The 25,223-nt window shown below is 37.2% G+C and overlaps 3 protein-coding genes across 3 annotated transcripts; all 3 read left to right on the top strand.

The window, feature by feature from the left end:
• Nucleotides 1-718: 718 nt before the first annotated feature.
• Nucleotides 719-7,194, top strand: LOC104232059 (uncharacterized). Its single transcript, XM_009785154.2, has 7 exons — nucleotides 719-1,131; nucleotides 2,069-2,126; nucleotides 3,225-3,305; nucleotides 3,468-3,503; nucleotides 3,895-4,134; nucleotides 4,214-4,355; nucleotides 6,372-7,194. The coding sequence occupies exons 1-7, from the start codon at nucleotides 956-958 to the stop codon at nucleotides 6,845-6,847; spliced, it is 1,209 nt and encodes a 402-aa protein (XP_009783456.1). The 5' UTR covers nucleotides 719-955; the 3' UTR covers nucleotides 6,848-7,194.
• Nucleotides 7,195-8,233: 1,039 nt separating this feature from the next.
• Nucleotides 8,234-11,741, top strand: LOC104232058 (B3 domain-containing protein At5g42700-like). Its single transcript, XM_009785152.2, has 7 exons — nucleotides 8,234-8,489; nucleotides 8,614-8,709; nucleotides 8,816-8,850; nucleotides 8,932-9,100; nucleotides 9,935-10,141; nucleotides 10,356-10,464; nucleotides 11,360-11,741. The coding sequence occupies exons 1-6, from the start codon at nucleotides 8,355-8,357 to the stop codon at nucleotides 10,416-10,418; spliced, it is 705 nt and encodes a 234-aa protein (XP_009783454.1). The 5' UTR covers nucleotides 8,234-8,354; the 3' UTR covers nucleotides 10,419-10,464; nucleotides 11,360-11,741.
• A 9,198-nt stretch (nucleotides 11,742-20,939) lies between these two features.
• Nucleotides 20,940-21,567, top strand: LOC138890433 (secreted RxLR effector protein 161-like). The gene is made up of 2 exons (XM_070173817.1): nucleotides 20,940-21,139; nucleotides 21,201-21,567. Exons 1-2 carry the CDS (start codon nucleotides 20,940-20,942, stop codon nucleotides 21,565-21,567), a joined length of 567 nt encoding a protein of 188 aa, XP_070029918.1.
• The last annotated feature ends 3,656 nt before the right edge of the window (nucleotides 21,568-25,223 follow it).

Raw genomic sequence — 25,223 nt, 5'->3', positions numbered from 1 at the left:
TCAAGTGTCCTTGACCAGGAGGATCTTCTGTATTTCCTTATCAGTTACGTTGTAATTTTGATAAAAATAAGATAGTACTAATAGTCGTCAATATGAAATCTTATCTTAGGAAATATGGCACGTCAAAAATAATTTATGAAATCTTTGAACAGAAAAATATAAAATAAAAATCGGAACAAAGTATGCCACGGGGTCTAGAAAATGCTTGTACCCCAAAGAATGTGATATCGACAGTCTGCTATCGTCAATAGAAAATAAGGCAAATAAAAGGATAGATTGATGCACAAAGCATATTTTAAGGTCGTGCCTCAAAGAAACGTAATATTGACAGTTTGCTATCGTCAACAGTGGAGACTTTCACGGCTCGAACCCGTGACCAATATATTAAGCAAAGACAACTATACCGTTGTTACGAGGCTCGCCTTCCGATCTTTGAACAGAAAATAAATGCAATTTAATTGGCTAAAGATTTTTCGTTTACGGCTTGTAGTTGCCAATACTCTCACAACAATAACAGGAATTATCCAATACGACTTTCCACTTCCCATTCTTTGTCTATACAAAAATTGTCATTTTACCAATCCTCAGTTTCACCAACCGTGATGCTAGCTCCATCAACTACCTACTAAAATCTGCCACGTAGACAAAATCAAGGGCAGAATAGTACTTTGAATGAGCAGAGTACAGATATTAGAAGCCTCTCAATGATTACACAACAATCCAAAAAGTAGCATCAACAAGTATGGCCATAGCTTGAACCATCAAAATCACATATATAAACAAGCTGCAAATAAGTTTATCAAGAAAAAACAAAACACCCAGATAATAAAAATTCAATCTTTAACCTCATCACACCAAAATTTCAACTTTCTTGAATCTTGTTTTTGTGAGTTGTAACAGAGGTTTTAGATTGTGGGGTTTGAAGATTTTTTCAAAATTTTGGTGGAAATTGAAGATGTGGGGTTTTGGGGGAAGGTATTATTGGGGAAGAAAAGAGAGAGGGAAAGTGGAAGGAATAGTTGTGGTTTTCGCATGGATGTCAAGTCAAGATCGACACCTCAAAAACTATGTTGATCTCTACTCTTCTCTTGGATGGAATTCCCTTGTTTGCCACTCTCAATTCCTTAACATGTATGCTCCTTTTTCTGTTTTTTAAGCTTAATTTTGAAGTCTTAATCCCAATTAAGGATCAAATATTCATAATGAAATATGATTTCCATGTTTGCCTGCCTTCATTTCTTTGATTTTGTTCAGTTTGAACTGTACCTAATTCAAACAATCTTTTTGTGTGTGTGTGTGTGTGTTTGGGGGGGGGGGTTGCTGAATTTTTGGAAAATAGTGCCCTTTTTGTCTTTCTTACGAGTATTCTGGAATTTGCCTGAATTAGTTAAAAGTTAGGTTCTTTTATGGCTTTCTGATCATTAGAAGTACATCATAAAGATAGACTGTCAGTCAATTTAGGCTGGAGACAGCTTTCCAGCAGTGTAATAACAAATTTAGGCTGGACTTAACTGGTTTTCGATGAACTTTAATAGTGAGAAATGTTGGTGCGAAAATTGAACTTAACGATTCCATGTTTAGTAGATCTCGGTTAATATTGAGAATTGAACTCTGGGTTGTGGAAGTGAGGTTAGCTTATGTTTTTATAACCTGAATGTAACTTGTTCTGGTTTTCTAGTACCATCTTTATTGGAGCTTTCCAAAAAAATTTGTCGGAGATTTCTGTCTTGTCTTGTCGGATAGGAATATAGTATAGTGGCGGATGTAAATAACGTAAATCAAATTTTGGATTTTGTTGGCTCCTTAAGATTCAGATAGGAGTCAATTATATGTGTTGTACATTTTCGCGACCTCTGGATGCTCATTAATGAAATGCTTTTATTACTGATAAAGAATAAAAGGTGGCGGATTCTAGGATAATCTCAAGCTTACCCTTATTCTGGACTTCTAGTTATATATTTGGTGGTGTTCTCAGTATGTTAGCTGCTTCTTTCTCATGCGGTCCAACTTTTAGAGAAAGAGAACTTTCAATGTAGTCTTATGGGATTGTTACTCATTAATCTTGCAGGTTTTTTCCTGATAAAGCTGCAGCATTGGCAGCAAATATTGTGAATGAGCTTGTTGAGGTAAGTCCTATATGAAGTTACAATCTTTTTTCTTCTATTGTAAAAGCGGGTATTTTATTGATAATGTAAAGCGAAAATGGAGATGTAAAAGCAAAACTACAAGAAGAATAAAATGCAAGGGTCTGCAAGGATCTAGTTTACATATAGAAAAATCTTAATAAGGACCAAAAGAATCCACAAACTTCACCAGCTCTTCAACTCCTTCTATAACTCTTCCTCCAACCAAAAAAATTGGGAGTCCAAGGCATTTGAGGCGGTAAATCCATGCTCCACGCACGATAAGGATCATTGGTGGGTTGTGAAAACCTTATTATATGGATAGTCTTCTTTGAATTTCATGGGACAGTGATAGCTCTCTATTTCTCTCCTTCAAAAACATCTGCGTGATAAGGCAACTTGGAACCTTTTTCCAGATTCTTTGTCTTCAGTTTTCCAACATTCACTCCGTCTAAGCAGGCAATGCCATCATGAATCCCATATGATGCATGTTAACATTATGAAGTAGTCTCGTTCACCCTCTCGGTGAATTATCTTGCATCAGGATTCGCTGGTATAAACTATTCTCTAGTTTTCCAAGTCGGTTTCCAAGGGAATGACCTCCTGTTCCACTAGTATCATATAAGGATGTCACAGAGTGAAAACATCTCTTTTCCAGAAGTCTTGAACCACTTGGAAGGAGATAATCGCCATTTGCTCCATCAAAAATTGAGGCTGTGGTGAGGAAGTTCTACGAGAGCTGCGTCAAAGAGGCTAACCGCAAAGTACTTTCTTTTGTGTCCAATATGAAGTAGAAAGATTTAGACCCGACCTTACTTCTATAGACTGCACGCCATTCTGAATTACGGCCTCATGAGAAACCAATTAGTCCAGATTTCAGTTGATTTGAAACGCAAGCTTCTTGCTTTCATGAGAGTGTGTAATTCAGGATGAACCTATCTCAGAGAGGAGTGGCCCAACAAGCAATCTCCCAATAGTCGGTGCAAGTCATCACCAATTTTATAACTAACATGTTTTGAACTCCGTATATTTCTGATAGCCATGTCTTTGTCCGTGTTATGATTTTCTAATGACCACTTTGTTATAATGTTGTATGTGTAGGAACTAAAAGTTAGACCATGCCCTGTTGTCTTTGCTTCTTTTTCGGGTGGACCAAAAGCATGCATGTATAAGGTTCTCCAGGTAAGCAACATTTCTTTTGAAAATTATTTGAAAAATGTAATATGATAATTGCTACCCATATGTACATCAATACATACAACATTTTTTTTTTTTTTTTTTTTTTTTTTGTGTAGCGTATTCTACTTGGAACAACTAATTTTATTATTCTATTTTTTATCACAGATAATAGAGGGCAAATGTGAAGAACATGTCAATCTGGTAAACTCCATTATGTTTTTCTCTCATCATGTTTCTGTCCTTTCCCAATCTATAGATATGATTGATGGAGTCCGCTACAATGAAACAAGCTTGGGCATCGACTTAGTGTTTAATTGTCAATTTAGTTCCATTCCATGACATGATTTATGTTTTCAATTTTTCAAGCTTACTGTACAATTCTATCTAAAAGATTCTTGTACACCAGGAACTTCGTTTGCCTATCATAATACTCTTCTTTTTCTTTGTCACGATTTGGTGGCCTTATCTTCTAAAAGCTTATGTTCCCTCCACCACCCCTGTCATAATTGAGATAGTCCATCGCCTTATTTTTTTAAGTAACATGATAACAGTGTCAGCGATATCTGATCCGATTATTTTGTTTAATTTGAAGGGTGAGTTTCGACTTGTTAGAGACTGTCTTTCGGGCTACATTTTCGATTCTTCTCCAGTTGACTTTACTAGTGATCTGGGTACTAGATTTATACTACATCCAACAGTTCTTGGAATGTCACGTCCTCCTCCCCTAGCCTCATGGATAGCAAATGGAATTGCTTCCAGTTTGGATGCCCTCTTCCTTAGAAGATTTGAATCACACCGCGCCGAGTTTTGGCAGACTCTATATGCTTCTGTTGTAAGTGTCTCTCAGCTTTGATTATGTTTATTTTTGTTGCTTTCTCCTATATTTCTGCTTAATTTAATATTTTTCACAGAGCACGGGAGCTCCGTATCTCATTTTGTGCTCAGAAGATGATGATCTTGCTCCCTATCAAAGTATTTGCAATTTTGCTCAGCGTCTTAAAGATTTGGGCTCTGATGTCAAACTACTAAAATGGAGTAGCTCCCCTCACGTAGGTATGGTGTTAATCCTGTGGAAACATTCTTGCTTCATGTACCTGACATGCAATCTGGCATCTGCCATTTTAAATCTATTGGATATCAATAAATTTTTTAAAAAAATCCTAATTTCTTTTGTGATCGAGAAATCCGTCTGGAGTCGGCCCTTTGGACCAGCCGCATTCTTCAAAACTCGGGGATGATGGGACCGGTCCTCTACCTGTCTCCACTTAAATACTAGAGTTAGTTCGCCTGGCACAGGGCTCGAACCTATGACCTAGTCACAAGTCCCTCAACCTTTGGCAATTAAGCTAACCTCGGGGGGGGGGGGGGGCTAATATTACTACACAAAGAGTCAAAACTACCCCTATTGTTTGGTAAATGGTTTACATTTACCCTGTGCCTATCTATCAGTCCAAAAATAACATGATGTCTATCTATAAGTCCAAAAATATACAATATGTTATTTTTATTAATGAAAATACCCCTATGTTTAACGGCAGACCAGGTGGACCTTCAATTAATGCGTTGGCATCTTTTTACTGGGCCACATGGCACTCTTGTCCCGGAAACAAAATATAGGTTTAATTCGACCCATTAATCGGATCCGACCCTAGTTTTTGTTACTCGGGTCAAATTAACAGCATCTTCATCCACAAACAAATCTTCTGGATTCCTCAATACGGCATGAATCACTGTCACCAAAAATCCTACTGCTACACCAATGAACAAAAAATTTAAAATTCCTGTGAACCAAACAGCAATTGCAGAAACAATCACGAGACCTAAAATCACAGCTAGAGCGCTAATTTGGTGTGCCCTATAACTTGCACTGAGTGACCACTGACTGCAACTGGTCTCATGACGCTATGAAAACAATTTTCATATGAGATTCTGTTTTATTGGTGAGCAACATCTTTATCTTGCTTCACCCCCAATCCAACAAGAGGAGGTAAAAAACATTTTCTTTGTTAATTTGTTCTGCTCATTTATGAACAGAAAAAAGATTTACATTATTAAAGAGGAAAAGGATATGAAAAAAAAAAATAGAGAGAAGAAAAGAGAATGGGGACATCATGTTTCTCACCTGGAAAGTCAGGGAAGAGAAAAAAGAAAAAAAGGAGAGAGAGTCGAAGACAACAGGGTCGCCGGTAGCAGTTTTTCGGACTAATACTCTATTGTGGTCTTTTTAGGCGGGTAACAAAAACAATTAGGGTCGGATCCGGTTTATGGGTCTGAAATTAAACCTAGATTTGGTTTCTGGGACAAGAGTGCCAGTAAAAAGATGATAATGCATTAATTTGAAGGCCCACCTGGTCTGTAGTTAAACATAGGGCCCGTATTTTTATATTAAAATTAACAGTGTATATTTTTGGACTGATAGATGGATGAAGGGTAAATGTAAACCATTTACCAAGCAATAGGGATAGTTTTGACCCTTTGCCGATATTACTGTATTTGCTATTTAGATTCTGATAATTAATGTCAGTAGAGGACCAGAGCATGACCCTCGTGATATTTTATCTTTTACACATTAGTAGGAGGAGAAAGAATAGAACTTCAGATGAAATTATATAGTAATGGCCTGTAGATGTTGATAGTAACGTGCTTAGGAAAGACTGAAAGACCTAGTTTCAAGAACTGGAGTCACATATATCCACAAGAATCTTGTATTTCTGTCCTCAGGCTCTCTTACCGTACTTCCCAACTTCCATAGCAGTCTTGTTGACATCTCCAGTTGATTTTCCATTGCAATCCGATCTATGTCTCTCTCAGCATTTTCTGAGATCAAGCATATTGTTTCATGGAATTGTTAGAGAAATCGACATTTAACTAGGATTCATCAAGTTGGAATCAGATAGTCCGGCTCTCTTTCGGTACTTCCCAATTCCAAAGCAGTCTTGTTGACATCTCCGGTCGATCTTCAATTGGAATCAGATAGTACATTTCCGTATTATATATATGCAGGTTTTAAAGCTTTTTACAGTCATGTGATTTTGATGAAACTCTTCTATTGTGGCTTGCGTCACCCAGGTCATTATCGGTACCACCAACTTGAATACAAGGCTGCAGTGACTGAGGTTCTTGGAAAAGCTGCTATGATCTATTCTCAAAGAATTCGTCAACTTGAAGGGGAGAAGATGGGGTTGGAAGGATCACATGATGAAATCTCCGAACCTCTAGGCAATCTTAGGCAAGCCGCTGCTACTGCAAATCAAAGCTTCCAGAGAATTGCTCTCGAGTTGAACGACCACTTCTTTGTACCGAGCTCAGTGGAGTACCACGAGGGCAGTAATGTTGGGTCAGTCCAGCATGAACAGAAAGAACGATACATTCCTCTATCGAGCCCACCAAGAATTAATGCTCATGGTGTTCTTGGTCAAATTTTATTTGATGTGTGTGTCCCAAAGGTTGTCGAAGACTGGGACATAAGGTCATCATCATTTCCATCAACGCGGAGACATTCACCTTTCAATCCTATGAAATGTATTCGTCGCTCAAGGTTGTAGGATTTGCAGCTTATGATCTTAGTGGGTGCTATATGAAGAGAAAAATGACATGGGGATTATGAAGAATACACAAACATGAGAATGCAATGGAAAGAACATGATAATGACTCTCATCAGGAATTGAGAGGTTCATTACTTAAAATCGGCTAAACAGTGACCTAATTTTGGATAGAGTTTGATGTGTAAAGACAAATTTACCTAGTGTTACTTCTTCTAAACTTGTCATGTTCATTTATTGCATTACTCTGGTTGTACAGAATTTTTTACTTCGCTGATGTAGAATATAAGACAGGCTAATCCTGGGTTTATCTTTGTTCGTTGCAACAAAACGCTTTGTTTTAATTGTATATCATGGCGTTATGATTTTACTGAGTTAAGTTTGGACAAAATGACATGAATATACTAGTTGGTTAATTTGGATTTGGTTGCATGGATTTGACTCTTTTATAAGTAAAAAGACATTAACAGATAACTGTTATAATTATCAGCAAGTTCTTTGCGTAAACAGCAGATAGATGTTTATGGTTTTTCTTGAGTGAACCTGCTCACATATTGTTGGTTCCATACTTGGTCAACTTAAGCAAAACGAGTTAGTATTGATGAATTCTCAGTTTCTCACTGTACAAAATGGCTTCAAGCATAGGTGCATTCATGATTCATGTGGTGCGCAACAACAAGGAGCTAAGGGGTCATTTGGTACGATATCTCATGAGATTAGCTATCCCACCTTTTATAAGGGATAAACTAATCCCACCATTTTATGGGTCGTTTGATTTGAAGACAAGTTATGCTGGGATTAATTATCCTGGTATTATTTCTTATTGACTATTTGGTATGTTGTATTAATCCCGGGATTGACAATTTACTGCTTTATCCTGAGATTATTATTTCACTATTTGACAGATATAAATTATCTCAATGCTATTTTTAATCGTGTGATAACTTATTCCAGGATAAGCAACCAAACAAGTGATAAAGCAGCACTAAATTTTTATTCCATTATTATTTTTACTTATTTATCATGTCAAACGACCCCTTAGTGAAAATATAGCTAATACCTATAACCAAAACATGAGATAAAGACAATCTCAAATTCTATCATAGGATTATCATCTTTATCCTTGTACCAAGACCCCTTATCTTATTCGTGCAATAATGGAGTATTAAGAACTAAAAAATATTTCTTTCCATCAAGAGTAAGGGAAATTTTAGTTTATCAAAATAAAAAAGAAGATTTTGAAATCGCTAAATTGGCGCCTTGCCCAATAAGAAGCTAAGTTCCGTACACTATACAAGAAATGCAGGGGCTAATCTCGGGGCGGGTAGCCGGGGGGGGGGGGGGACTGAAGTGGTATTCCAACGGTCGACTCTGCTCTCTCTACTATCTATAAGAAATGTCTCTTTGTTAAATCTTCTCTTCTCTATCTTTTTCAATCTCTTGTAACATTCAGAATTCCATTGTTTTTTGTCAAAAAACTCAAAAAGATCAAGAACCAGAAAAGCCAAAATGGTGATGTCGAAGGTCAAATATGAGGAGTTACGCCAACAGCGATTGGAAGAAAACAAGAAAAGAATGGAGGAACTCAATCTCCCTCTGCTTACTCAAGCTCTCAAACTTTCCTCTTCCCCCAAACCTTCTCCTGTACGTTTTTATTCTTTTTTTTTCTTCTCTTTTTGCTGTCCTCCCTTTTCGCTGTATTTTCCCAAATGATTAACCCACTTTTCTCTTTTTGTTTTTGTCTATTTTTTTTTTTGGGAATTAATAGATGAAGAAGGTGAAACCTAGGATTACCAGAACAGAGCTTGTTTCAGTTCGAAGATCACCTCGTGTTGCCAACAAACCTGCCCCTGAATACAAAGAAGTATATTTTCTTCTTTTTTTCCCCCTTTTGAGTCCGAAATACATGACTTTCTGGCTATGTTTGAATCATATTTTACTAAGTTTATCTACCCATTTTTGGAGTACAGGTGATTTATTATGAAAGGGTGATGATACCTAGAAGGTAACACTTTATTTTAGTTTGTAATGAAAAAGCTTACATATAAATATGTCGTGTAATGCGTTCAATGTTTTGTTTGTTTAGGATGTCCACTCCAAGGAAGAGGGATTTGTCGAATATGGTATATGCTACGGACGAAGAAAGGGCTGCTTCGATAGAGAAAGCAGAGAAGCTTGAAGCAAGTCTTGGACCTGACTATCCTATATTAGTTAGATCAATGCTTCCCTCCCATGTTTCTGGAGGTTTTTGGCTGGTCAGTTTTAACCTCTTATGGTTTTACATACCGGCATTTATTCTAAGTTATCAATCAATGTTTATCCTGCAATTACTTTTTATGTGGTATAATTGTGTTAATATTTTTGCACTGCACTGTCGGTGCATAGAACTTAAATTCTGTCACTGTTGACTCTGTGGGTAGGTAAGTAGCTAAAATTTAGGTCTGAATGCTGCACCTAATTTACCTGCTCATTCAGTTGTATTACCTGCTCATTCAATGAAAAATGCTGCACCTAATTTACAAACTTTATAGGATCCAACATTCAGAGTGCCAAGCTAAAAGTGGAATTATTGTTCAGTTCTGAATGAAATAGGTCCAAATAAGGTGGAAAAATACAAAGGATCCATATAGCCAACCCAACTAGTTTGGGATTGCGGCGTAGTTGATTGATGTATTGATTCATAGAAGTGTTGTCTTTGCCCAAATTTTTTATAGATTATATAGTCCTCTTTGGAGATCGATCAGTTTACATTTCCAAAGAGTGTAAATTATGGGCCAAAAGAGACGTTCACACTTACCTAGTATACTGCAAAAAGATTTTAACTTCTATACACTTCAGTGTAAAAGTATTCTTACTTGTCCATAATAAGTGGAACTAGTTACTTAGAAAATAAAGCAGTCAACTTGCTACAGGTAAGTGAATGCTATAGCTCACATAATGAGTTTTTTTTGCATATCTTGTGAGGGTTTTGCTTTCTTTTCTATAGTTATGGTTAGGTTTTTAAGACCAAACTGTTATGCAGTTACGATAGTCGAATCAATTAGAATGAACAAGGAAGATGCTAATTCATTTGCAACTCATGAATGCAGGGTCTACCGTCTAATTTCTGCAGGAAAAATCTTCCAAGAAGAGATGATACTATCACCTTAATAGATGAAACAGGAGAAGAGTGGCCAACAGTGTACTTGGCCCAAAAGAACGGATTAAGTGGCGGATGGAAGAAGTTTGCTGTGGATCATGACTTGGCTGATGGAGATGCAATTGTCTTCCATTTGATACGTCCTACAAAATTTAAGGTGACAATTCTGAATATTAAGGATGTTTGTAAGTTTGTCATTGAGCATCTTTAGCTCAAATTTGTAATTCTGAATATTAAGGATGCAACATTGTCCTAATAGTATGTTCTTTCTAATTACAACATCTCGTTGACACGACAACAATGAAAGAAACAGATTATTAAGGGGAAGCAATTTGAAGTTCTGAAATGTATCTCTTTTCCTTTCTCTGTAGGCGTATATCATTAGGGTAAACAATGTCAGTGAGAGTGAAAGTACTGAAACCTCCACAAATTAGGGTATATATCTACAAAGCTCAAGCAATGAAGCCTTTCGATATCCAGGTACAAGGACTATAAAGAATCTTTTAAGACTTTTTTTTTTGTTTGCAGTAATATTTTCAGAATATAGTGTATGGTAAATATTGATATGATAAATGACGATATAATTTATCATTCTCAAGCTGCAGACTCTTTAAGACTAACTATTCATACTTGGAATCTTTCCATATATAAACTTCTAATACATTAGTTTATATCAAAGTGGCAATGAAAGAGAGAAGCTTTCCGTTGGATTAAAATCATGTATATGTTTTACACTTACTATCAACTGGACTTGAAAATTCTGAAACTTGCTCCTTATTTTTAGGAAGTTGTCATTTGTCTAAGTCAATAATGAACTTCTGCAATTGGTTTGTTTGATCTGAAGCCAGATTTTCAGGGAAAAGGGCATATTATGTACATCATTTATACAATAGTCTAATGGAGAGATTTATTATGTTGACTTATGACTTTTCATCTTATTCATAATTTTTAAAGATACAACTTGTAAATGTTGACATGTTGTGTTATAATAGTCTGCAGACAACTGTAATTACAGCTAGCTGCTTGAACAAAATATGCTACATATTAGCAATATTAGCAACTAGTTAAAGGGCAGCACGGTGCTCTAAGCTTCCACTATGCGCGGATCCGGGAAGGACCGAACCACAAAGTGCAAGAATAACTATAGAACTAAGTGTCACTTTAGCCCATTAATTGTAGATGTTTCTGTAGGTGGGAGATAGGAAACATGATCTCACATATATATGCTACTAGAGATTATTGAACAACATATAGATGATGTGAGGGCCACTATCACCCCAACCCCTTAACTCTCCACTGTTAAATATGTGGTCACTTTCTTGGTTGTCGTTGGTCATGTTTGTCTCTTCTAATGAACAACTGGTGACTTTTGCAGGAGATGAGAATGTTGCTGCTCACTTTTGTTTCTCTGTCTAATATTTTGTCGGACAAGTTTTAGTACATCTGTCAACAGCACAACAACAAGGAGGTTGATCTAGATTCAGAAACAAGTCATTGAAAAATGAATGTAGTAGTTTAGTTGTTAGTAGTACATAAAATGTAGGGATTATGTTATTTGTGCAACTCCGTTATGTTCCTCCTTTTGACGTGCAAATTGAACAGCTAATGTCATTTTTCTCTTGCGTTCGTCAGTTAGAAAGAACCAGAGGGAAAACTCTAGCTTATATTGATTAGCCTTTTTGGACAAAAATTCAGCTGGTTCCTTTGTTATGTTTCATTTTTTATTCTGAATATTAATTTGGTTGAACACTCGTAAATATGTTTCGTGACAACTTTGTAATGACAAAGTTATATACACACGCTTGGTATAGAAAATGAATGTCATGCAATAACAAGTTAGGTGTAATTTACCAAAAGATTTGGTGTATTGAGGTTAAAATCGAGAATTAGGATAGAAAGTTAGTAGGTAGTCGAACATTTTTCTTTTTCTTTCTCAGACCAATATCATTAGTGAACGGTATCACTAACACTTTGTATGTTTGATTGCTATTTTTTGCTTTAGTTTTCTTAATATCTTGGTTGTTGTTACTACTTGTTGTCATCTTTTCATCTTGTCTTTAACCGAGGGTTTATAGGAAGTAATCTCTCTGCCATCCTAGAGGAGAAATAAGGTCTGTGATAAAGGATGAAAAGTGCAGGTTTTGAGTGTGTTTGTTAATTCTTGTGTGAGTTGCGGGAGCTCACACCGCTTTTGAAGTGAAAATATACTCATTAAACTTATGCTGAAAAGGATCAAATAGGAAAAAAATTGGTGAAGAAAGAGCTGAAGAGAAAAGTCCCAGACAGCGAACCTTCGCCAGACCGAGATCGGAGCAGAAGAAGCTAGAAAAGTCTCGGATAGCGAAGCGAGGTTCATTTCGCCAAACCGAGACCGGAGCAGAAAAAATCAGCTTTTCCAATCCGAATTGGGAGAAGAAAAATTCGCTCCATACAAACTCTAGTCGTTATAAATACATCCTAAAACGTGCTTTTAAGGAGAGACTACTTTGGAGGCAAAGAAGACTTTGGGGGGGGGGCAAGAATACGCTAGGAGCAAGAAGGAGAAGGATTCAACTTCACATTTTCCCCTCTTTCTTCCTTTATTTCCATGTATTGAATATGAATTCTAGTATTGTAGTTTTGCATAATATTATGAATCGCTAATTTGTTATCTAGGATTTTGATGGAACCTTTTGGAGGATGAATTCTTGTTATGTTTTTATATAATTGAGCCGTTGGATTTCTCTACTGGTTTAACTACGTCTTTGTTATTGTTGATTGAATGACCATAAATTAATTGTGCCTCTTTAGTATGTACTGCTCGAGAAAGAGTACATATTTAGGTAGTTGAATAACATCACTCCTAACGTATGTAAGAGATCAATACAGAGGGTTTAAAGGCGGGATTAGAGATAACGAACCTTGGTGCAACCGTAATGAGTGACGAATTAGTGCTAGCTAGTGTAGTTCGAGAGAATACATTTAGTAAATTGTGGTAATTGCTCGAGAGAGAATTACTACAATCAAAGTACTCACAATCGGTAGAGAAAACGTAGGCGAAATTTATAGAAGGCATAACGAGAAGGATTCCGACAATCAAGGAAATCATAACTTTAGACCTCCTTAATCTTGTCTCCAATCCTTATCCTTGTTAATTGATAGTTCTACTGCTTTTTAGATTTGTTAATTAATTAGATAAAATAAACATTATAATCTTTATAATTAGAAAATTCTTTGGACTTGTGTTTCTTAGCGATACTGAGCAACTGTAGCTAAGCCTTAGTTCTATGTGGGATTCGACTCCGGACTTGTAAATCAGATTATATTTGCAATGACCGCATAGTACTTTATATATGGCATAGTTGGGCGTAATCAAATGTTGGCGTCGTTGCTGGGGAACTAACGATGTAGCGGTAGGTGTACATATTGCTAGGTTTCAAGTTTGAACTTTTATTTTTATTTTTTTGTATTTGATTTTTTAAAATTTTTGTTTTACTTGTTGAATTGAGAAACATGGCATCTTGGAATTATAAGAGTTTCGATGTTGGAATTCTACTATTGATCTTCCTAATGCTTATTCTGGAGAAAACTACCCATGGCAAAATTATCAATATTTCTGAGAGCGAGTTATGTGTATAACTCAATCTTATGTATGGAATGTGTGTGATATGTGTAGTGGTCAAGATGGTCAATTTCATGGTTGTGCTTATATATTTTATCTTCCCCCAACTCCTTACTTTGATGGTTCTTCTTTTTCTTGTGAAGTTAATAAGAACAAAGAACCCAGGGATGATGACCTGAAAATGATCAAGGATATGCTAAGGTTCCTTGTGGAATAAAATAATGAGAAACAACTGCACATACCTATGCTACTATTCCCAACCTGGAGGCACAAGTGAGTCAACTAGTTGAAGCATTTAATGGTCAACAAGCCAACATTGGGATAGTAGTCAAGAAGAACATGAATTAGATAGTGAAATTGAGGTGCTAATGGAGGAAGTCAAAGTAGAACACCAACAATCTAACTAACTAGAATTTGAGGATGCCGATGTTGAAGAAGTAATACTAGAGTCAACCAGGGACGTTGAGGATATAAATTTAGTTGACTCTAGTATGATTGATGTTGAGGATGTTGAAAATCTTGAAGTTCATGTATTTGAGCGCGTTGGATCTCATTCCAAATACTTCTCTACATTATATTCGGACGGTGAAATGGGAATGGATCTTTATGAGCATAAAAAGGAGTCCAGGAAAGAGGTAGATGAGCCTTATATTTTAAAATTTTCAAGGCCGTCTAGGCTAGGTGACACTCCTCGGTGGAGAGCCAAAAAGTGCATGAGAATTTATTTAATTTTTGGCTTACAAGAATTTGTACCACCCCAAGAGCATAATCATAAGCTTGAGTCAAAACTTGGGGTTCAGTTCACAAGCTTAAGATGGAGGCAAAAAGTAGTTTACGTCGTGCCGCGACGTTAATTCAAGCGCTTGTTGGGAGGCAACCCAGCATTACTATTTTTTATTGTATTATTTTTGTAGTGTGATTTTTTATTTTTCTAGGAGCATAGGAAGAAAGGCTATTGGAAGAAAGCAAAAGAAACTGAGATGATTAGAACTAACTGCGGGGTGCCTGCACAAAGAACCAAGTTTAGAGGAAGTCTGAGTACCCCATGAGCTGCTAATGCTTCGGCCTTTGGCCTATCAGGAAGTTCCTTTTACCTTCTAATATTTATGGGTATGTATTGGGGACAATGCATAATTTTAACTGTGGGGTGAAGAGACTATTTGGATGTTCCTATGTTATTTTACTTGTGTTATTTTGTGTGTGTTGAAAAAAGATCAAAAATAATTTTTAGGTAGAAATAATCCCTCTTAGTTTTTCTTATGGCCACGGTTCTTTTCTAAGGGATGACTATTTGAACCTGGTATTAGCTTTTTTTAGGTAGAATTTTTATTAAGTTTTGGACTTTTCCGACGATGGACTTCCTAGACAGTTTTCTTGAGAGTTTAAAGTACAACGAAAAACATAAAAAGATTTTCATTTTTGTCTTTTTGAATTGATAATGGAATGAGAAGAGGCTTGAGTAATTTGTGCTTTTGACATATTTTATATCGGGGCTTAGGTCTAGAGCATTTGAACTAAGTACTTTTATCATGGTCTTTGTAATTACATGCCTTGAAAATACGCGTGGCTTCCTTTTTACACCGAAGCTCATCTTTTGACTCTTGTGATTAATTTTAGTGTGCTTCAATTTTATGATGAATCTGCTAGTTGATTTAACTTGAGAGTTGGGTTCGAGCCATCCTGAGTGAGTCATGTGCTTCGTGTGAGGTGAGATTTTGGTGTACTTTGTGACATCCTTGTAATCTAGAACTTGCCCCATGTGTGAGTCGAAGCGAAATGATTAAGTCTTGTAAGTTTGGGAAGTGATATAGGCGTTCTTTGATTGACCATTTAGCCCATTTTCCTATCAGTGCTAATATTATTTACAGTCACCCCTTTTGAGCATGTAGACATTTTTTTGGCAATCACATTATAAGCCGAATCTCCTTTCTTCTTATTAAATCTTGTTGAACCTTTACCTCCGAAAATACTTAAGTAGCTAGAAGGGTAAAGAAAGAGAGTGGGTAGCTTTTGAGTGAAACCATAGAAAGGACGACAAGATGCACTTGTGTATAAACAACAAAAGGCACTAGCCGAAAATATCAAATTAAGGAGAGTAAAAAAAACACCTCCATATCTTTGTCTGGGCTAGTAAATATTTATATGTTGATGTGCTTAATGAAGAAGGGCCTAAATGTGTATGGTTTCATAGCAAGACATTGAATATGGTCATGACAAGAAGGTGTTTGGAAGTGAAGTGTGGTGTGCTAAAGTGCTTAGGAGGGTTAGTCACAATTTTTTCAAATATATCCTACCCGTCCTTTAGCCTATATTAAAACCTATAAAGTCCTACTTGATCTTAGACTTTGCGAGCTTAAATTAGTAGAGACTTACACTACGGGCAAGACTATGGTACAAACTTGGGTGGCATAAGAGTTTCTTTGTGAGAGTGAGTAAATTCTTCCGATCTGAGAATCCTAAAAATATACTTGAACTTATATTTGAGTATGTGGATTACTTTATCTCTATGGTTTGTCGATGAGGGTACATGATTTGCAAAGGATTGGTAGAGACATTGATTTTTGAGCTAGCACATGGAGTGAGTCATAATGTGGAATGCATTGGAGTCAAATTTTAAGGTGAGGATGTTAAAAAGAGTTACATGAATATTTTAAATAATCTTGGAATGATTTTAAAACTTGAGAAAATGTATGAAGAGTGCATATTATGGGTTCTAAGCATTGATATAAACCATTGTCATTGGTGTGATGCTTGAGTATGTTTTGAAAGGTATTTCTTGCCTACGCGCTTAATTTTAAGTTGCTCGAAGACGAGCAAGAGTTTAAGTGTGGGGGTGGTGATAAAGGATGAAAAGTGTATCTTTTGAGTGTGTTTGTGTGTTAATTCTTGTGTGAGTTTCGGGAGTTCACACCGCTTTTGAAGTGAAAATATGCTCATTACGTGTTTCTTATATGTAGGAACAAACTTATACGAAAAAGGATCAAATAGGAAAAAAATTGGTGAAGAAAGAGCTGAAGAGAAAAGTCCTGGACAGTGAAGCAAGGTTTACTTCGCCAGACCGAGACCGGAGCAGAAAAAACCAGGAAAGTCCCGGACAGCGAAGCGAGGTTCACTTCGCCAGACCGGAATCGGAGCAGAAAAATTAGCTTTTTCAATCCGAATTAGGAGAAGGAAAATTCGCCCCATACAAACCTTAATCACTATAAATACATCCTAAGACGTGCTTTTAAGGAGAGACACTACTTTAGAGGTAGAGAAGACATTGGGGAGACAAGAACACGCTAGGAGCAAAAAGGAGAAGGATTCAACTTCACATTTTTCCTTCTTTCGTACTTTATTTCCATTATTGGTTATACATTCTAGTATTGTAGTTTTGCATATTATTATTGATAGGTTACAAGTACCTTGGGCACAAGTACTTTACTTTATGTTTTGATGATCTAACAAACTTACCATTCAGAATCAGATAAGGAACCTGTTACACATCTACAAGACCTTGAGATCACAAAGTTCCAGGTTGGGATCAAGCCCTTGGGAAAGTAAGGTGAATGCTATTACTGAATCAAAGGACCTGCAGGAAAGGACCTGCAGGAGCTGACCATAGAAGAGCTGGTTGGAAATCTGGAGACCTACAAGATGAAGAGGAAGATAAACAGTGAAAGAAGAGAACCAAAGAAAGAAAAGAACCTGGTACTCAAAGCTGACACCAATGACTCAAGTGAGGAAGAGTAGAAGGAACAACTTACGGAACAAGTCCCTACTAGTTCCCAAGTAGACTATATGAAGTCAACTGTCCAGCAGGAAAGTTGCTGCCTGCACACGCTATTGTACATGAATAGTGCAATAGTCAACTTTCTGTGAAAGACTTTTTACCTACCTTGATTACATCATTGTAAGTGATGCCACACACGTATAAATACAATCAAGGAAGGTAAAATGACTTACTTCATGAGAGAACCAGATAAAGGACCTGAAGCATGTCTAGTACAATCATTCAAGTTAATCGACTCAAGATAATATGGGCAGTGTGCTTTAGATTCACAGGAACCATATTAGGGACCTGATACCTTGGTGTTCCCTTGACAGAAGTATAAGTCAACTGTACAGTTGGAAAGCAATTGCAGAAAGGACTGCCTCCAACAGTACAACAGATAGTGCAGCAGTCACTTCCCATTAAGATTGGACATCACTAAGGTAATGTCTTTTGTAGTATAAACCTTATGCAAGACACAAGATTCAGGTTCCAAGACTTGCAAAATCAGAAACGAAAATCCTCTCTCAAGTGCTTGCAACAACCTCTCTCAAGAACAAAGTTGCTGCAACCTCAAGGGCCGGATCCAAGATTGAAGATATCTTAAGTCCTTAGGTTTATTGAGTCTTTGTTATTTGTTCTTCATTGTAACTCCTATCTTGCTTTCTTAGAAGTTGTTTTTTAGGAAACCTAAAATCCGTAAACTCTTCAGTTTATGGTGTGACTAGGTTTACTCATAAGTTAAAATCTTTGTACCTAGAGAGTTGCAAAGTGGCTTGTAATAAGTGTTATTACAAGTTAGAGTGAGTAAAATCCTTTGTAACTGTAGAGTGACAAAGTGGCTTGTGGTGAGAGCATCACAAGTTAGTTAAATTCTTTGTAACTAGGGAGTCACAAAGTGGCTTGTGGTAAGAGTACCACAAGTTAGTTGAATTCTTTGTAATAGAGTCATTACAAAGTGGCTTGTAATAAGTGTTTACAAGTTAGTGAAGTTGAAATCCTACAAGTGTAGGTCGTGGTTTTTGTCCCCTTGAGTTGGAATTTTTCTATGTAAAAATCCTCTGTGTTCTTTACTTACTGCCATGCTAATGTGGAACAATTAGAGCATATAGTTCTCTATACAATAGGAACTTATCATGTATCTCATTTACATAGTGGTTAAGTAGTTAGCACTGTGGGAACTGATATAGTACCAGATTGCTATACAGTTCGGTTCATTAGTATTTTCAGTGGAAACTCATAGAGAACCTGGTTCTCTGTACAGTCTAGTGGACGCTTAGTTTGTAACAATTGGTATCAGAGTGGGTTCTTTCTAAAAGGTTAACACCTAGAAAGGATCTACATGGCTGCTCCACAAGGAAAGTCAATCAACCAATAGACCACAAAGATTTTAGAAGATGGGTCGCAAAAATGGTAGGATCCCAAAGAAAGGAAGTACCAACAGGAATTTCAAAGGAAATGATTGATGTCATAAGTGTGGAAAGCCTGGACACTCTATCAAAGACTACCCATTTCTGAAACAAGGGCATCACAAACACAACTCTGACAAAGTAGCAGAAACGAACCTGGTTCCTAACAAACGATTCAGCCGAAAAAGTGCAGTTGACAATGTTGTGAAGCAAGCTCTTGCTGCATGGGGAGACTCCTCCAGTGAATCAGAAGAAGAACCAGATGCAGGAAGCAGCTCCATTATGGCAATGCAAAATGAAGCAAAGGAATTTGATTCATTGTTTGCATTGACGGCTCAGTTCGATGAGGATGAAGATGATGACAATGATGAGGTAACTTTCAGGGATGTTCAGAGAAATCTGAAGTCCTACTCTTTGAAAAAATTGATGTCATTAACAAATATTCTAATTGATATATATTATAGTTTTGTTAATGATAAATATGCCCTAATCATAGAGCTAGGAGATGTTGAACAGTCTAGAGATGATTTGATGGTAGTGGTTGATGACTTGAAGGAAACCATAAAAACCCTTAGCAAAGAAAAAGAATGCTCTTGTAGAGAAAATTGCAGCTACTGAGCAAGAAAGGGATGATATGATAGTTTCCATTGTAGATTTAAGGAAACAAGTGGAAGAAGTAACTAGAGAACACAGCTTGTTGAAAAAACAAACAAAAAAATGGATGGACAACACTGAGGGAGGGAAGTGGCTAGAAAGGCTCAACTTGAGCTTGAGAGTGAGCTGAAGAAAGTTAAAACAAGTTTTGTTGCTGAGCTTAAAAAGAATAGACAACTTCAGGAGTATTTAAAAAGGGTTAAAAATGATCTTGATAAGTCACTAAAATGGACCCGATCCTCTGATGTAATAACGTCTATATATAAGAGTAATGATGGAAACAGGCAAGGCATCCGGTTCCAAAAGGCTAAAACCTCCTATAATCCCCATAGGAAGTATGTAACTGTGGTTGATAATAGGTTGTGCACTCATTGTGGTCAAACCGGTCATTACAAGGACTCTTGTAAAGATAAAAATCAGTCTTTGCAGAAAAACAAAGTCTTTGTTAAAAAAGGCATACTGATAAGGAACCCGATTCCTTGAAAAGAAAATATGTGTTGCTTGCATGGGTAAAAAGAAGTTTGATCCACTCATTCTATCATTATAAGGGACCCAAGCTGGCTTGGGTTCCTAAGTCTAATCATTGACTTAAGTGTGCAGGGAACAGTAAAAGGGAGTAGTCAACAGTGGCACATGGATAACGACTGCTCGAAGCTCATAACTGAAGAACAAATGATTTCCTTTCACTGAAGGACCTGCAAGGAAGGAGTGTATCCTTTGAAAATGGCAAGAAGGGATACATTCTGGGAGTTGGAAGGATCGAGAACAGTATGAGTCTATTGAACAGTAGAGTACCTGGTCCTCTACGAGATTCTGCTGGGTATTTCCCAAATCTGTGACAAGGGGATCTTGGATGTCTGAGTGTTATTAATGATAATGTTGAGCAATGGCACAGAAGGCTGGGTCATGTAAGTTTCACACTGCTGAAAAAATTAGTCAAGAAGGACCTGGTTCATGGTCTGCTCAAATCAAGCTTCAAGGATCACAGGGTGTGTGATGCATGTGTAAAAGGAATGCAAGTCATATCCTCTTTCAAGCCCAAAAAGGAAGTTAGTATCTCAATGCCACTTGTTCTCCTCCATATGGATCTATGTGGACCTATGAGGATGCCAAGTAGATGAGGAAAAAGGTACATATTCTCGTCAGTATGGATGATTACTCCAAATTTACATGGACCTTATTCCTCAGAACTAAAGATGAGACTCCAGCCGACATAGAGGAACTTGGTCCTTTAATCATAATATCTGAAGCAGAAAATAGAGTTGTGGATGTCGTACATGGAACTCCAGCTGCTAAGAAATTCAAAACAGATCAAAGACAAGAAATTCACTTGCCTTCTCAGCCTTTCTCTCTCAAATAGAGCCTAAGAATATCAAGGAAGCATTGAAAGATGTTGACTGGATTACAGCTATGCAAGAAGAACTCCGTCAACTTAAGAGGAACAGAACGTGGAACCTAGTTCCACGACTTGCTGACAAAACTGTTATGGAAGCTAGGCTCCTTGTGCTTGGTGTGAAATAAATCAGGAAGGAACCTACTCATGGTGCAGATCTATGCTGATGGAATCATATTTGGAGCTACAACTGACTTATTATGTGAAGAATTTGCTAAACTCATGAGAAGTGAGTTTGAAATGAGTATGTTGGAGGAACTGAATGTCTTACTGGGTCTTCAAGTGAAGCAGTCCATAAAGAGAACGTGTATCAGTCAGCAGAAATGCATCAAAGAACTCTTGAAAAGGTTTGATATGGAAACATCAAAGGGGAATCATTAGATCTCTACTCTATCTTACTGTCAGCAGGTCAGACATTGTATTTAGTGTGGGATTATGTGCAAGGTTCCAATCAAATTCTAAGGAATCTCATCTGAAGGCTGCTAAGAGAATTTTGAGATATTTTAAGGGGACACAGAACTTGGTTTTGTACTATTCTTCAGGTGATAATTTCAACCTTATTGGTTATGCTGACGCTGATTATGCAGGCTATCTAGTGAACAAGAAAAGCACATCTGGAATGGCTCATTTCCTTAGATCATGGATTATCTCATGGGGTACAAGGAAACAAAACTTAGTAGCTCTCTCAACAGCTGAAGCAGAATATGTTGCAGCTGTCTCGTGCTCAATTACTGTGGATCAAGCAACAATTGGAAGATTTTGGTGTATACATTGATTGTGTACTGCTTCTATGTGACAACACCAGTACTCTCAACATGTCAAAGAACCTGGTTCAACACAAAAGAACCAAGCACATTAACGCCAGACACCATTTTCTCAGGGACAATGTTGAAAAGGTTCTGATCTGTACGAAGTTCTGGAAGACGAAGGATCAGGTAGTAGACATCTTCACCAAGGCACTAAGCAGGGAACATTTTGAAAGAAATCATCTGGAGTTGGGGTTGATCAAGCTCAACTGAGGACCTGGTCCCTCGATGATTGGCTATGTTAAGAAGGAAAGGTACAATGCTAAAAAGTATTTTTCGGCGGCATTTAACTCAATTCTATACTGTTACAGGTATACAGATATGACAGTTTCAGGACAAAAACAAGTAAGAGTGGCATTTTACTTCTAGGAGTCTTTGCTCAAAATTTTCAAAAACAGTCACGGAACCTAGTTCATATGACTCAGGTTAGTAGTCTTTTCAATAATTATATGCCTTTTTAAGCTGCCGAAGTGTCATGTCATTAATTTGTTTCTAGCTTTCTCCTGTCTCTCCTCCTAACTTTTGAAGTCCAAAATGTTAAACCTTTTCTAAACTGACCCGTTTCCCTAAAAAGGCACTTCTCCATTTTACACCCAAATAAAACCGATTATTTTCTTTAAAGCCAAAAATCAAACTTGTCTCAAAATAATCTTTCTTTCCAAATATGCTAGAACTGATGTAAGCCCAACTCTCTCACTTTCCAAAAACCTAACTCCATCAGAATCAAAACCCCAAGAATTCTTTGGTAGATTTTGATGGAAGTTTAACTGAAAGGGAACGTGGCAGATATGACATTCTAAAGCGTGAGGTTGAAGTTGTTGCTGGATTTGTGGAAGCCTTGAAGGATGGAGAAATTGGTAAATATGAGGACTGAATGAGGGACCTGATCCCTCAAGTCCTTCTCACGAAGTTAATTTTAATGATGACCTTTTTCTCTTTGAGTTCTATGTATAAACGAACTTTCGATCCAATAAAAAGGATTGATGAAAAGTAGGTTAATTGATGATGAAGTGGTGTGACCTGCTGATATTATTGTGGAAGAGTGAATGAAATGAAATCTTTACATGTGAGAAAGAATTAGAAAAGAAAGAAGGACGTTGGCTGAGAAAGATGCAGCAGATGATAAGGGTAAACAGACTGAGAAGAAGAAGAGGGAAACATGGTTGCTCAGGGATAGACAGGGTAGTGTAAGTGAGGAACCTGGTTCCTTACGAAAGCAAAAGGTTGAGCCATTAGGTTTGGAGGGGGAAGACTTTGAAGTCTCAAAAAGTGCTGTAAGGCAGAGTGTTGACTCTGATATTGCTGGAAAATGGAGGAACTTCTTGACATTATTGAGTTCCAAAAATAGAATCACCTCTTTGTTCCTCCAAGTTCCAATGTTTCTGAAGAAGAAGTAAAAACTTCTATGTTTTATGTGATACTATGATGCTATATGTGCATAGGACTGAGTTTGTTATTGATGAGACAAAGTTTGGGGAGATTCTTGGTGATCTAATTGATGGTTCAACTGTTGGCCCAAGAACATGTGAAGTTTTGAAGAATGACAAATGAACTCAGTCATGGACCAGGTCCATCATGTGAAGCACAGTCATGATCAACCTATACATGTGAGATGCACGTAAAGGAGAAAAGTCCCACATATCAATCAACAATATCTCTTGATCTGATCGAAAAGATTGCATATTGGATAAGGGGAGAAAGTCTCCTTATATGAAGATAACACAATCCGGATAAATAGAGTGTTAGAGTTTGATATCGTCAAGGACTCAACTACAATAGAAAATCATAAATTGAATCCCAATCAAACTCTGATTACTAACCTATTAAATGACAGTGATTGATCTCTTTTACATGGATTGCACATACGCAGAAGTTAAACTAAATTGAAAGCAAAAGAGCAAGGTGGTTTTGTAAGCAGTTTATGTGTGATTTGAGTGTGCACTCCTGAAACTACTTGAACAAGATAGAAGAACCAGTTCTATTGTGTTTTTTCTTATTCTAGTTCAATTGTAGTTGGTGGTTTAATATTGTACCTTTTCAGCTTTCATAGAAGCAATTATATTAAGGTACTTTGAGAGTTCAAGTTATAGGCTAACTTGAAGTTGTCGCAACAGTTAAAGGCTGGTTACTACAATAGGATTAAAGTAATCCTTAGGTTTACAAAGAGTTTTGTAAATGTTGTTTTGGCTCAGTGATTTAGTGAAGTGTTCGGGAAAATCCTACTGAGTAGTAAGTTGTGGTTTTTTCACCTTTTGAGCTGGGTGTTTTCCACGTAAAAATCTCTGTATTCTTTATTTTATGTACTTTTAATTCCGCAAACAGTAGCAGTTAGAACACCTAGAAGAACCTGGTTCTTCTAGATCGAAAATTGGGTACCATACAAATCACCCCCTCCCCCTCTCTTGTGTGGTATTGATGCTTAAAATATCAATTGGTATCAGAGCAGGTTATCCTTGAAGAGACTAACACCTTAGGAAAAGATCAACATGAGTACACTATCTAGGAACTAGGAAGGGCAATCCACTGCTAGGCCTCCACTTTTCAATGGTCAGTACTATTCTTGGTGGAAGAGCAGGATGAAAGATCACATCATATGAGAAGACTATGAGCTCTGGGACATATTCACTGATGGTTCTCTAGCAACTACAAAGAAGAATGTTGAAGGAGTAGATATGCCTAAGACAAGGGCTGACTGCACTGCTGAAGACCTGAAGAAGTGGGAGAAAAATGCCAAGGCCAAGAAATGGCTTGTGTGTGGACTATGTCCAGATAAGTATAGTAGAATTCAAAGCTGTACTACTGCTAAAGAAATCTGGGACACTCTGCAAGTGGCTCATGAAGGAACACCTCAAGTGAAAAGGTCCAGAGGAACACTGTTGTACTCCTAGTATGAGAACTTCACCATGAAGGAAGGAGAAACCATCCAAGAGATGTATACAAGGTTCACCACACTGACAAATGAACTTAAATCTCTTGGAAGGATTATTCTCGAAGAAGACAAAGTTGAGAACATTTTGACCAGGGTTCTACCAGTCTCTTGGGAAAGCAAAATCACTGCTATTCAGGAATTAAAGAACATTGCTACCCTCAAGCTGGATGAACTAATAGGAAACCTTACTGCCTATGAACTGAGAAGGCAGACCATGAAAATGGATGCACCTAAGAAGGAAAGAAGTCTGGCTCTCAGAATTACTGAAGGTTCAGATCTGGAGGATGATGAAATGGCTATGATCACTAGAAATTTCAAAAATTACTTGATGAGAGGAAAGGGTTCTTCAAGAGGTACAACCTTTAACAAACCAAGAGCTCATGAGAAACAGACTAATGAGGGTTGCTACAAGTGTGGTAAGACTGATCACATGATCAAGAACTGCCCTCAATGGGAAATTTAGTGGAAGAAGGAAAGGGCTAAACAAAGGAGCAGGAAGAAGGAACAGGTTCAACCAAAAAGAAACAAAGGATCAACAAAGGCTATGGTTGCTGCCTGGGGAGAAACACCAGATGAGGAATCAGAAGATGAAGCTGGAGATGAACAAGCTCTTATGGTCATATGAGAATCAGATGATGAACAAGAGGTAAGTATTCTTCATCTCAAAGACAAGATTAAATTCCTGTCTAAAGAAAG

This window comes from Nicotiana sylvestris, chromosome 4 (assembly GCF_000393655.2).
Source record: "Nicotiana sylvestris chromosome 4, ASM39365v2, whole genome shotgun sequence".
NCBI lineage: Eukaryota > Viridiplantae > Streptophyta > Magnoliopsida > Solanales > Solanaceae > Nicotiana > Nicotiana sylvestris.
Note: the sequence above shows the minus strand (reverse complement) of the source record. Positions and strands in the feature narration are given on the sequence as shown.